Consider the following 13,549-nt stretch of genomic DNA (forward strand, 5'->3'; position numbering starts at 1 on the left):
TCAATCGAAATCAATCTCCCATCATTCATTCTTGACAGAGTGGCCTGCTGCTGTTGCCATGCGGTCTCACTTCAGAAAAGGGCGTCTTCGGCCGCCGTAATTTCATTTGGCAATTTCGGCTCTCCATCCCACAGGGCGAATCTGGCTGCTCCGACACTACCGCTAGTTAATAAAAAGAGCCAGAGCCAGAGCCGGGGGGGGGTTTGAAAGCAACGTTAATTACATTGCAACGGGGGCAATAATGACTCCAATTGTTGGTCAAAATCGTGCATGCGTGCGACGAAGCTTCCGCGATAGACAATCTCGACTTGGTCCCGGAACAGGCTGCTCAGTCCAGAGCTAATTCGCCCAAACACTCCGAATTGGGAGACTAGAATCTATATGATTGGCTGGCGAGACCCAGAACCCTGCTACCACCGATTCACTCTGCTGCATGCCGGACGCGAGTGTGAACCTCATCACACGAAAGTCTGAGGATAGAAGGATTCGATCGAAGTACATTTATAAAATGGGGTTCTTTACCCCGCCTTTGTCTTTCGTCACGACAGTTGAGACTACGAGAAACATCCGAATACACCAGCGGTCTTTCATCACGAAGAAAGGAAAAGAAGACGAGGAATTAAAATGAACGCAATACCGCCCATTCTCGCCATTCCTAATGAAATTATCGCTAAAATCTTCAGCGACAATGACCTCTCCGACGTGGATATCAGCGGAGCCATCCAAGTCTGCAAGCTATTCAAGGAAAACATTCAAGGTTTCACAGGCCGAAAATTTACATTCATCGTCGATGCTCCTTCCCACCCAGGATGGAGATTTGTCCGTTGTCTTCTCAGAAACCCAGAAATTGGCGGACACTTTGTCGACATAATGGGATCGAAGGAATTTGAAGCGTTGGAAATACGATAAAACACCTTGGACAACTGATTGGATCTGGACAGAACCCGAGAAGGAGAAGATCTCAACCCTCTGCAATAGGTGGGAAATCAATAAAAAAAACAACGTCTCTTATTTTGGGGGGCGAGAATTCCGAAGCGCTGTTACCTTTACTTTTCTGCTTAACCCCAAAGCTGAAATCCTTCGACCTAGGAGGCTTTGATGTGCCGATAATGGACTTTTATTCCGCTATGGCACATACTCAACTGCATTGGAGCTTTTGGGGCATGATCCTGATCAACCTGACGACTGTAGATTGAGATCGCTAATACCCAGATCTCCAGAAATATTTGAATCCATATGCGGAATACGATGAAGGAAGCCACTAACTCTCCTTGTAAACGACCTAGCCGCCACCGATTGTAGCCAACAGTAGCGAACTAATCCCAAAGGCTCTCAAATATCTGCTTCGCAAAATCCATCGAACTCTTTGGGCCTGGGGCTTTGAGCACCTGGAGCGGTTGGAATTTACTAAACAGGTCTACAAGGGCAATCCTTCCAAAGAATCTCCTACTGAGATATTATCCATGCTAGCAAATGTAACTGAGCTAGGAAATACACCGAAGCTCGAACATTTATACCTTGATTGGACATATTCGATCAACAGATGTAAGTAAAATCAACCTGGGAAATATTCACAACCGCCGAACATGTAATATTAGCGGTTAGACCGAAAAACAGAATTTCTGCTCACATTTTCTCCATAGTTGACACTAACATTGAATCCGAGTTTCGGAAACTAGAGGGCCTCCGGTTTTACCATGCTATTCAAGAACATTCAAAGAAAATGTCCCCGGAAGAATTCCGGCTCCATTTGGTTGCCAATCTCGAGGGCTTTCCAAAAGTGAACCCTTCTACTTTGTTGGATCTTCAACCGCTAACGGACCTAACTATGAAAATACGATGGGGTAAAAGTGCCAAAAAAATCAATCCTAGACGTGAATGCGCTGGTGGATATGCCCACCAAGACACCCAATCTAGAAAGTGTGACTTTAAAGGGGGAGAATGGCATGTACAGACTTAAGGGAGGAATCGATCAGCGCCTACGGGAGGCCATTACATGTTTGCAGAGCGTGATTGGAAATCTCAAGCATTTACACTCTCTGTCTATTAAGGATGCGCTGTCGATACATCCTTCCTTCCTCCTCATACCCCACCCAGCTGCAAATCTTTATTCTATAGGGGCAAGGTGACAACTCCGTGGTGGGAGAAATTTGCAAAATCCCCATTCGCCGGCGTCGAACGCATGACCTTAGAATGCTTTGACCTAGAAAAATCTGAAGGGAAGGTTACAGAACGGGTAACCGGGCAGCAATGGACACCCGTGGGGGACTTCAGCCCGGCGACGTTGAAGTCTCAACTCTGAAATGGCTTTCCACCAACCGACCACCAGCAAGTATCGGCAAAAATATCGAATTCAAAGGCTATCCCTCGGATTTCATCGACTGCATACTTAAAAGGAACCCCCAACTTGCAAAGGGAAGTTCAATACGGCCGCTAGTAAACCAAATCGCATCGTCTTATGCCTATGAGCACGAGCGTATCATTTCTGATGTTATTAGTACGTATACATACGAACTACAGGGCGCCTCTCCGATGCCCTCAAGATACATGCGAGGGCACCGCTCTGAAAAGCCTTGTAGAAACGCGCTCTATTGGAGAGAACTTTCAATCGGAGATGAGAAATGTGCCTGTTGATATGCTTGTACGACAGCTTGAGGGGCAGTTTGCCAAGCTGTCTTACGAAATGTACAGAGGCGCTTCGGGTACAGCTGCGGGACGAAGCACCACCCCGGCCGCCTTCACCAAGACGTCCGTATTGCTCCCACGACGCATACAATCAATAGCCTAGCCCTCACTTAAGACTAACAGCCTGAGGCTGGAATATAGATCTTCAGAGAACTAGCGGCCTAGTAATTTTTATATGGCTTTATCACAATTTCCTGAGTCTATCTACCTTGACATAATTCTATAATGTGGGGGCCGCAAGAGTAGTGCATAAAAAAAGGCTAGGGGCCTTCTTTCTATCTTGCCTAGCTTACCAATATCGCAGCTCCCCGAGTGAGAAGGTATAAGCATAAAGTCTTGCATGCATCGCATGAGAAACCGCTGTCCGCGAACCCACAGATGCGACAGCTGCATGTGGCATATTCATGCAACCTTAAACTTTCGGAAGCATCTTCCAAAAAGGGGATTCTAGACTTCGTGTTCGCGAAAGATTTGGGACAAATCTTTTCGTTTGAGAGATCGGGCGAACGTATTTCAGTTTTTTGAATCACATGCATATTCGCATATGCACGTCATGTTTAAGGGTCTCCCGAAGCGATATCTCGAACCGGATAAAAGGTCCGGTTCGAGATCGAGCCTCCGCCCTTGAAGTTCTTGGGAAAAATTCCAACACTGTCTCAACACCACTTTTTAAACTATCGAGCGAGAGTTAACCGTTTCTAGAATTTAGATCCATACTCTATAGTCTTCATTATATTATCGATAGCCGGGATATCGTGCTATTGTTTTGTAACAAAATGTATTTATGTTTGAAGTGCAGGACTAAGTGACATATATACATTCCAGGCAAAATTGGAGTTTTACTCTCCATCTGGAGATCTAGAGTTCTACAAAATGAATCAAATCCCGCACACTCGTGGCATCGGCATATGCTGATATACCCCAATACCACCCCATTATAATTATAATATTAATATCGTGGGAAGCTCTCAATTCCATCTATGACGAACTCCGACGTTTCCTCCAAGTCCGCAAAGAAGCATGTGCAATCCAGCCTCCACCTACAAATGGCGCAAGCAATGCAAACCCCGTACAACACTTGCACACTATGTCTTTGTTCTCGAGTACTTACTTTATAAAGTCCAAATCGCCATCAAAATCGCCCAAAAAGGGTCATCTCTCACGACCCAAGATACTGCGCTAGTTACCCCAATGCGCAATTTATACAACGGAACATGGAATGGTGCCAGAGAATTTAATCTATGTGATAAGGGAATCTATTCCCGACGTTACAAGGATGGATAAACAAGTCTCACAATCTATTAAACTCCCATGCAACCGTCCGACGCACCTGGCTATTCTAAACCCGAGATAATATCACGCTTTTTCGCACAACTGGAATGGAGTCTAGAGCATCTAGTGGGTACTGTTATACTCGCAGGCCCGGACCAAAAGGATCGCTGGATAGAAGTCTTTGCATTTATAGGTGAAGATTTCGCTATTATGAGCAGCTTTATGAATCACTTTGGCAATGGGGCTTTAGATGATGGGTTGGACAACCCAGCGTATGTGGAGGTTTTAGATACTCCGGAGTGTAACCCTACATATGGAGTCGAGGGAGCAAAGCCTCATACTCCTATTGATTTATTTAGGGGTATTAGGGGATGGCATGAATGTTGGGCGCACCCGGCAAGGGAAGTTGTTCGGTTGAGGGAAATGGTGACGCCGTTACCTGGGTCTGTTGGGTCAGAGGTGCTAGAAATAGTGAACATGATGGGAGCTAAGAAAGAAACTGGAGAGGCTGCATATAGTACATAAAATCAGTTTATAGTCATGGAATCGAGGTTTCCGTTCTCTAGGGGATACGGGGGATTTATGGACCAAGGTCGCTTTGCTGGACCCTACTCCTGTCACCTTGCGTTGGTTGTGTTGTCATTTACTCTTCTCTCATTGGCTCATTATTCCTGCCCTAACCTATTTGGTGTTGCAGCCCTGGCTTCACCACGGTCACGTGACTGAAACACAACATGCCTCTCACATTCTTTCCCTCATCCTGTATCGTTGGAAGATAGGAGGCCGCGGTGGAAAGGGGCAGACGTAGATTTAACTGTCCGTGATCCTGACTTTGGCATTGAGGCGGCGCGGCATATCCTTGCCGATAAGATCCGGCAGCAAGAGCCGTGGCCATGGGCTGACGAGCAGCTTTATCCATCGCCAATCGATAGTCCAGCAACTGAGGACAATTTCGGAGAGGAGGAGTTGGCCGGGGCAATGAAGGAGGAGAAAGTGGGAACCATTGGACTCGAAATCGAGGAGGGCTAGGACGATGATATCATCGAAGTCCAGAAGCCTCAGGGCAAGATCGAAGTCAGGAGACTTGAGGGCAAGATCGCAGTAAAGAAAGCTGAGGATAAACTTAAAGACGATATACCTTTATTACTCCTAAATTCAAACGAAGCACCTATATTTGAAGTAGAAGATGCTGACGGGCGTCAAGGAGAACCGAATTGGGGGACATGGGGGATGCAGTCAAGGAGGGGCACGGCAGATGCCGTTCGTACACGGGATGGAGGAAGAATACTAGACACCAATTCTGAAGAAAGCGGTCATGATAATATATAAGTGCTTGTGGACGTACGCATATTAACCACTTGTTATAACAACCTGATGAGGATGTATATAAAGTATAGAGCCATGGACCCGGAATCGGCATAGGAATGTTGATTATTGCCAGATTATCATAAGCAGTACTGTGGCCCGCTAGTCTTGTATTGCAGAGCCCTACACCGGTAGGTGACTCGCATGGCTAGACAGTGCCTCGAGCCCTCAAATCTTTGGCACCGGGGAGTAGTGCCGACGGGACGTTTAGTGTATTGAGGCGCATAATTGGATATCTCCAGAACTACTTGAACGAAAACTAATCAAAGCGAAACCGCAGCGAGAGTGAGACGCAGCATCCGCATATCGATCGAAAGTCTTAGAACTAAGAGACATAAAATAATTTTCCTCAATTCTAAGAAAATAGCAAGCACTGGCTAAAGCTTGTTTCATGTCGTATCATCATATCAAAGAGAAAACAAAAAGGTGTGAATAAAAAAGAAACCTAAACTGAGTTACTCAAACGAAAGGCCAATAGAAGCCATCCCCAGCGCGATAGGAAGTATTAAAAGTCGCTAGTATAGTACATTCCTGCAATCCTCCGGTTTGCCAAAAAGCTCTTAATCAGTGCGCTAGAATCAATCAGAAACCACCCCCCCATTGCCCTTGACCTTGAGGTTGCTGCTGATTCTGCTGCTGCTGATCAGATCTTGGGAAAACTGGAATCGTTTCCAAGTGTTCGAGCCCACCCATCGGGATCTGGGATGCAAGATCTGCTGGCAGCTTGCTTTGCCTAAAAGGATTTGTGCCAGTGGGTTGGGCTACGTTGAGGCCACCAGATGGTTGAAAAGATGGGACTGAAGCTTGAGTGAATCCGCCATTTGCTCCATGAGAGGCTTCGGATACAGAAGGTAGCGTGTTTTCCGGTTTTGGACGGGAGAATGGATTTGTACTTCCAGTAGAGGCTGAACGAAGGGGGGTCTGTATCTGTGGCTGTGATAATTGTGGCGTATTTTGGGAGTACTCTGTGGATGTGGATGAGAACGTTGGTGCTACTTGGGGAGCTGCAACAGGGATAGTAGAAGCTCTAGCAAATGGATTAGTTCCACGGGGCGCGCCTATGGAGCTACCTGTACCTGTAGAGGCGATTGGGGAGGAAACGCTAGAGCCAGTTGGCATCATCGACTGTCGGAATGGATTTGTGCTTCCAGTCGTTGTTGGTAGTAAGTTCTGTGTACTTTGTGGTGTCTGAACCGAGGCGGTAAGGTTCGGAGCGATGACAGGAGCCGTTTGGATGACAGGTTGTGGAACGCTTGAGATGGTGGGCTGTGGAGCAGGAGTGTAGCCCCCAAATCCAGCGCCCGTAAAGTCTGTCTGAAGGGGCTGTTGCATCGAAAACGGAACGGGGTTTTGGACAAGGAACTGCTGAGGGACTTGAACTTGCGGGACTTGTCCAGGAACCACGAATCCAGGCTGCTGTTGGATAGGGAATTGGGGTGTCGGAATTATTGGGGCTTGGATTTGAGGAGCCGCAATCGGCGCTGGCTGCGCGAATGTTGGCTGAGCATTGTTGGTCGGCGTGCCACCAAACATAGGGGTCTGCTCGTTTTCTATCGACGCGAAGAAGTCGATGAGGTCTCCTTGCTTCTGCGGTGGGGCTGCGGCTTGCTGCTGAGCAGCAGCGACAGGCGCCTGTGGGGCAGGGGCCGCGGTGCTAGCGGCTGATGGTGTAATTTTGCTGGATGCCGAAGCGTCAGTAGTAGGGATTTTCTTACCCGTCTTCTTAGCTTCCTGAGCCGCGAGGTATTGCCTTCTATTGACATCGAAATCGGGATCCAGCAGATATTCTTCCAATGCCTTGGTGAGAGATGTGGGAGCGTGCTTGACGTTCGGGATTTGCAATCTAGTAGCCGTTTCGAGTCTTCGGGCGTTCTGTAAGAATTCGACGGTGTCTTCGGTCTGTCTTGTAAAGACTTTGTAGATTTCGAGCGCTCTTTCGGCGTCGTATCGCGACATTTCAAAGTAGTGCTCTGGCAGTTCGTCAATATGTATGTTCGTAAGCCGAGTTAAATGACTGACTAACCCAGGACATTGATAACTCCTTCATTCACTACATGGAAAAAGGCCAAAAGATCCGAGACGAGCATACGGAAAGCAGTTAATGTGATTTCGTTATCGACGTCTCCGGTGTGGAACTATCGAACGGTTAGCCCCTTACAGCCACTAAGACCTACATTCTCCAAACCCACGTTGCACTGAAGCAGAGCTCTCATCTGCGTCTGGACGCATTCCACTTCGCGGAGTAAGCCCTTTTCGACACTCAGTCTTCTTAAATGGCCTTGCCCATTTCTCACAAAGTCGACCTTGACGTCTCCAAAGCTTCTAGCCCGTTCGCCGAGGTATTGCGAGTATCTACGAATGTTTTTCCCCTGCTCCTGTACTTTACGAGCGGTCAGCTCGTGGAACTCGATCAACTCCCAAGCTTGAAGCATAGTTTTGCGTGCAGATCCGGTCTTACCATCCGAATAGTTACTGATAGCAACTAGACGAGGGTGTTTACGGAGATACCGGAGAGTCACTTCTTGTTCGCCTTCACGTATCATGAGATGGACGACGATGAGCGATTTGAAAACGATCTGGAGAGGGATATTCCATTAGAATCCTGCCCCGTATCGCCGGTACTGTAATTCGATAGGGGGCATGAGCATACCGTCCATGTCTGATCCTTCATACGGTTGTTTAGGGCCCGAAAGACCTCAGCAATACCAGCTTCGCCGGCATGCGTGGCGATAAGGATGTGCTCAACATATTTCGATTTCGGGGCAGCGACCTGTCGGAGTAGGGGGTTAGTCGTTGGGTTCCAGTGTAGTACGAGAAGACGTTCCAGCCGACGAGTGGACCAGCTAACTAGCTTGATCGGCAGCTCCAGGGAGCTCCAGGGAAGAAGGACGGATTGGATCGAAGTTATCGTACCTTGACTTTAGTCGCTCCCTGTACGCTTTAGTTAGCATCCGTTGTAGTCTGTGATATCAAGCGATAAGGGGACGAGAAGGGAGAAGGGGGTAAAGTAAGGGGACCATGTGAGAGCGAGGATATATGATATGACGTTGTGCTGGGATTTTAACTGGACTGACCTTGACGGACTTCTCGAAGGAACTCATCCTTCATCAACCAACTCGGATCCAGCCCTTCTCAGAAAAACGCAGACCAAAGATGGACGAAAAAGAACAGCCGAACGAACGAATCTCGAGAAAAATGGCGGCGGTGATGACGATGATGCTTGCCTGCTTTGCTCTATACGATACCGGATGCTGTTAGCGAATAAGTCCCGCATTGCACTGCTGTCTTTGGTTTGGCTGTTTGGTGGCCTAAAACAGCTGCAGGGAAACACCGACCTTTCTGTTTGATTGGCCCCAAGCCAGTAGCTCCAATTACTTCGGCTTCGAGCAACAAGCTAAGCGGCGCCAACCACCAAAGGAATATTTGGGTTCCGGATTTCGGGTTCAATATCACGCGGGCGATGAGGGTGGAGATGAGGATAATGGGATGATGAGAAGAGTGGGGTTCATGTCGAGAAGGGGGGTTAATCGATTTTGGCTTTTATCTCGGTCAGGCCGACCACTCCTCCCAGGGGAAGAGCGATCAATCAATACCTAGGCAGATGCCGACAGCGCCGTACTGCTACAGTGTCGACTAACGGCTTTTCCCTGCTGAGAGGGTGGTGGAAGAGGGCTAGGAATAGCAGGATCAGGAGCCTCTACAAGCTTGCACCTTATTTTGATGCAAGTACACGTGTCGGTGGCAGTCAAAGAAAGGTAGATGGCGGATTGGCAGACGGTATTTGCTCTTTCCAGTCTTCGAGAGACCTTCTGGTTATTGAATTGGATGCTAGGTTACACTCCACCGCGCTATGGTATCTTATCGACAGAGGAAGTGTTCGTTCTGGGTGGAATTATCGCGAATGGCAGGTACTCTGTGTACGAATGACGACCGTGATCATGACCTTGACCACAACTACAACGATAGCTTCTCGAAGGACCGTTATATTGTTTCGTTTGGAGGCTTTTTATTAAAGTTGGAGACAAACATAAGGGCTAGCCCGTCCAGATCAGACACACCTTATATCCATCTGGATGAGCGGATTATCCTTCAACTGTTTCCTCTTCATCTCCACGACCCGGCCCGAGCTCGAGGCTAGAGGCGCTAGGGCAGCCATCGAAAAGTCAAATCGTTTAGGGCATGTTCCGGGAGGGGGGTTCCGGTTGCATGGCAGCCATCCACATCCACCCCGGCTATCTGAATGTCATGCAGCTGCGGCTCTTGCCATTTGCTCAAGACTGATTGAATGGACGGCTAATTATGTGGAAATTACCAAACTAAACACCGAAAAAGAAGTTTGCATGCACATGTTGTGAGAATTTGCTCTTCATTTCGCAAAATCGGACGCTTCAATCTCCGGCAAAGGAGGTTACGAAGGAGTCTCACATCCACGTTCTTGTCAAGGATTACTCCTGTTAAGCTTAGCCTGCCTTAGCGAACAGTCAATTCGATTTTTATTGAATGGCCCCACTTGCTTATATATAAAAAAGAAACATTGCTACTTGGTTAAGGGTCTGTCTGGTCTGGTTTGTAGCAGTTAACACCGGCTACTCGTACTGGAGTGCATCAATTGCTGCCTGCTGTCACGGGGCATACATAGAATGTGTGTACCCGTATCCTCGAAGAGACTTGTAAGCCTCTTGGACAGGCATATCCCCGTCAGAAACACCCCTCACCATCGTCCCATTTTTGATTCTGCCAAATATACTATGTACCACTTTTATATTATATCTTGCGATACAAACAGTAAACACCCTCCAGTTTCATGCCTGTCTCAACATACCTAGACCTAGTTCCTCTTCATCCTCCTCCTGCTAGTCGGAAACGAAGAGTAAGAAGACCAGAGTCTAGTTCTATATCGACAATTGGCTCAGAGATGCCTTCATCGCGTCCGTTGGTAACAAGGAATGTGCCGAACGCCGATATCATTCAGATCCCACCAAGAACCACGCAAACCACAAAGCCATCTTCCTTCTTATCCTTTCGAACTCGAATTTGGAGGAGGGTTCGCGTGGGTGATGGAAAATGTTCATCTGATACACTCTAGGCTTTCATCATGACTATAAGATGGGTTCGATGTTAGTATAAGAGTCCAATGGCAGCAGTGGTGGTGGCGTGATGGTGGTTGCACTCACAGTTTAAAACTTGGAAGGATGAAGAGAGAAGAAGAAGAAGCGAAGAATCTGTATCGATGCGGTTTAAATAGGAAATTTCACGCCGCCAAATTTTTCCCTGCCAAAAAATTTGTGTGTGCGACAGACAACACAAAACCGACGACATCCCACTTTCTTCCTTTTCCTAACCCAGACAGGCGGCAGGATGTGCTCGAGCGACGACTACGACGAAGAAGAAAAAGGCCGGTTCTGCAACTGAATATGGCCACTCCCTTGCGCACCTGTGTCCGGTGCCAGATCGATATTCTTCAGGCCACTGGGAAACGACGGTCGAGCCAATCATTAACCAATGTCCGGCGACAATATATCACGCTGCCCAGCCAATTGGTATCAAGGCGGACATATAGCGATAATGCTAACAACGATCACGAACCGAGTGCTGGTACCAGGGTCACATTGGATCAAATAACGGAACAACTTGGTGTCTCGAAACCTAGGATCATTACACAGACTCAACCTCGATATCCTGGCGAAATAACTGGGATATTAGAACCAGAAACGGAACCCGAATTAACGGACGAGGAGTTCCGAAAGCTACATCCAGGATTGGGATCCCTCACACCTTGGAGCTTTCCTCTCGACGATGACTGCAAAACAATTGATAGTCTCAGTGACCATAATATTGGCGAGAAGGTGAAAATACGCGGTTGGTTATATCAGTCGAAGCCTGGAAACACAAGTATCGTCTTCGCTACCATTCTACAAGGCGGCAAGTTTGTCCAACTCGTCTTCGATAGAGATGCTGGCTACGAAACCCCTCATACGATTCTAGCCGTCCGAGCGCACACGCCGATCGAAGTCGAGGGTATCTTGAAATACAAGCCCAGAAAGGGGTCTAAGTTCACTACCTACATCGGTGAACCGACTGTTCCAGAAGACGTCGAGAATTTCCACAGAACTTTAGAGATTATTGTGAGCCGGTATGAGTTAATCGGAGACCCTCCTAAGGAACCGATTATAGCTGGAACAGCTCACACTGGAGATAAGCGTTATCTAGCAATGCGGACTAGTACAGACCTTTTAAAGGCGCTTCATCTGCGTAACAAGGTCTCGCAAATATGCAGAAAGCATCTCGACGAGGAAGGATTCCTAGAAGTCGAGACACCATTACTATTCAAATCGACCCCAGAAGGTGCCCGAGAATTCCTTGTACCAACAAGAACCCCTGGTCAAATGTATGCTCTCCCCCAGAGCCCGCAGCAATACAAGCAGATCTTAATGGCCGGAGGAATTCTCAAGTACTTTCAACTCGCCAAATGCTTCCGTGATGAAGATCTCAGAGCAGATAGACAGCCAGAGTTCACCCAACTGGATCTGGAAATGGGATTCGCGGATGGAACTGCAGTGCAAAAGACAATCGAACGCCTGTTAAAGAGGATATGGTACGAAGTTCTTGGGGTGAAGCTACCCAGTTTCCGCGTCATTTCCTACAATCTCGCAATCAACAACTACGGAACTGATAAACCGGATACGAGATACCCTATGACCGTAAGAACACATTCCTAAGCTGCCCAGAATTCTACATCTCGCAAATATGACCCGCTGACATGTAACCGTCTTTGAAACACACAGATCCGCCCATTCGAGAGAATAATTGAACAGCATTCTGCTCTTTCTCGGACACCAGTCCATAGCCAATGGAAATACGAGATGATAACACATCCTTGCAATATCAGTAATGCTAAACTAGGTCTCATTGCGAGTCAAATAGCCAGCCCGACAGATGGGGGCCTTGCTGCTCTCCGAGGCCCAAATCCCGACTGCATAATGTTCAAAACTGGGGGAGAACTCGATTACCCTCATATTCGAAAGCAACTACTTCGCATTGCACCACATCTCAAGGCCGAACCTTTAGATCTGGAAAGAATAATAGGGGCTATGGCAAGCAAAAATTTCTTACCGACTAACAGCATCATCGCAATTGGTCGACGAAAGAAAGAGTTTAATCCCGTAAGTTGTACCTGTCATCTTAATCGCAGTTTTACGGCACCCTCGTTAACAAATGTTATTCCTTTTAGGGTGGTTCAACAAATATGGGCCAACTTCGCAAACAGCTTTGCCAAAAGCTCATCAAGCTTGGATTCATGGAGAAGTTGGTTGGCTGGAAATTCCTCTGGGTCACCCACTTCCCCTTGTTCACACCCATAAACCCGTCAGAAAACGAACCTGGCCAATCTGGTACCGCAGGTTACAAATCCACACACCACCCTTTCACTGCCCCTACCATCAGCACACGCGAAAACCTCCTCATCTCACCATGGAAAACATTAGGCCACCACTACGACATCGTACTCAACGGTGTAGAGCTCGGAGGCGGAAGTACTAGAATTCATGAGGCAGAATTACAACGAACTATCCTCGAAGACATCCTCAAGGTTCCACAGGAAAAGATGAAGACGTTTAAACATTTGTTAGACATGTTGGAGACTGGATGTCCACCGCACGCTGGATTAGCAATTGGGTTCGATAGATTGATTGCGATCCTAGCAGGCAGGGAGAGTATCAGGGATGTCATCGCCTTCCCTAAAAACAATAGGGGACAAGATTTGGTGGTTGATAGCCCGGGATTGGTAACGGGAAGGCAGCTGGATGAGTATGGGATTATGCTTAAGAATAAGGTACTGGAGGGCCAAGAGGAGCCCGTAACACTTGTGGAGGATGAAGCGGCAGCCAAGGAGCTAGAAGCAAAGACAGTGGAGGAGACCGTGGAAGCGCCGGAGGACCCTATTATGCCTGGCGTCGAGGAAAACACAGTTGCGGATCCTTCTGAGAGGATTGTGAGGTTGGCTATGCTCTTAAACAAGAAAAATGAAGCGGAAGAGCAGGTTAAGATACCAACAGAAGAAGAAGAGGCCGTGAATATGGAAGAGCCTCTACCAGTTGAGGACCCGCTTCCTACCCTAGAACCCGCGGTCGAAGTTCCAGCCGAAACTGCGGTAGGAACCGTGGAAGGAAGCCCCTCGGTCTTTGTTTCTTCTGGCTCCTCAGATCTCTAAGAGAATGCTCATCAATCG

The 13,549-nt window shown here is 47.7% G+C and overlaps 3 protein-coding genes across 3 annotated transcripts; 2 read left to right on the forward strand and 1 right to left on the reverse strand.

Annotated features, from left to right (window-relative positions):
- Window positions 1-624: 624 nt before the first annotated feature.
- On the forward strand, window positions 625-2,302 carry DFL_004521 (uncharacterized protein; the record flags this gene model as incomplete). The annotated part of the gene is made up of 4 exons (XM_067633629.1): window positions 625-819; window positions 1,287-1,545; window positions 1,644-1,920; window positions 2,119-2,302. 4 exons carry the CDS (start codon window positions 625-627, stop codon window positions 2,300-2,302), a joined length of 915 nt encoding a protein of 304 aa, XP_067491778.1.
- Window positions 2,303-5,904: 3,602 nt separating this feature from the next.
- DFL_004522 (uncharacterized protein) lies at window positions 5,905-8,423 on the reverse strand (the record flags this gene model as incomplete). The annotated part of the gene is made up of 7 exons (XM_067633630.1): window positions 5,905-7,292; window positions 7,346-7,457; window positions 7,512-7,702; window positions 7,781-7,898; window positions 7,973-8,092; window positions 8,236-8,253; window positions 8,397-8,423. The coding sequence occupies 7 exons, from the start codon at window positions 8,421-8,423 to the stop codon at window positions 5,905-5,907; spliced, it is 1,974 nt and encodes a 657-aa protein (XP_067491779.1).
- A 2,313-nt stretch (window positions 8,424-10,736) lies between these two features.
- On the forward strand, window positions 10,737-13,531 carry DFL_004523 (uncharacterized protein; the record flags this gene model as incomplete). The annotated part of the gene is made up of 3 exons (XM_067633631.1): window positions 10,737-12,023; window positions 12,108-12,485; window positions 12,554-13,531. 3 exons carry the CDS (start codon window positions 10,737-10,739, stop codon window positions 13,529-13,531), a joined length of 2,643 nt encoding a protein of 880 aa, XP_067491780.1.
- Between the last annotated feature and the right edge of the window lie 18 nt (window positions 13,532-13,549).

The sequence above is a fragment of the Arthrobotrys flagrans genome (genome assembly GCF_004000055.1).
Source record: "Arthrobotrys flagrans strain CBS H-5679 chromosome Unknown unitig_0, whole genome shotgun sequence".
NCBI classification, from domain to species: Eukaryota; Fungi; Ascomycota; class Orbiliomycetes; order Orbiliales; family Orbiliaceae; genus Arthrobotrys; species Arthrobotrys flagrans.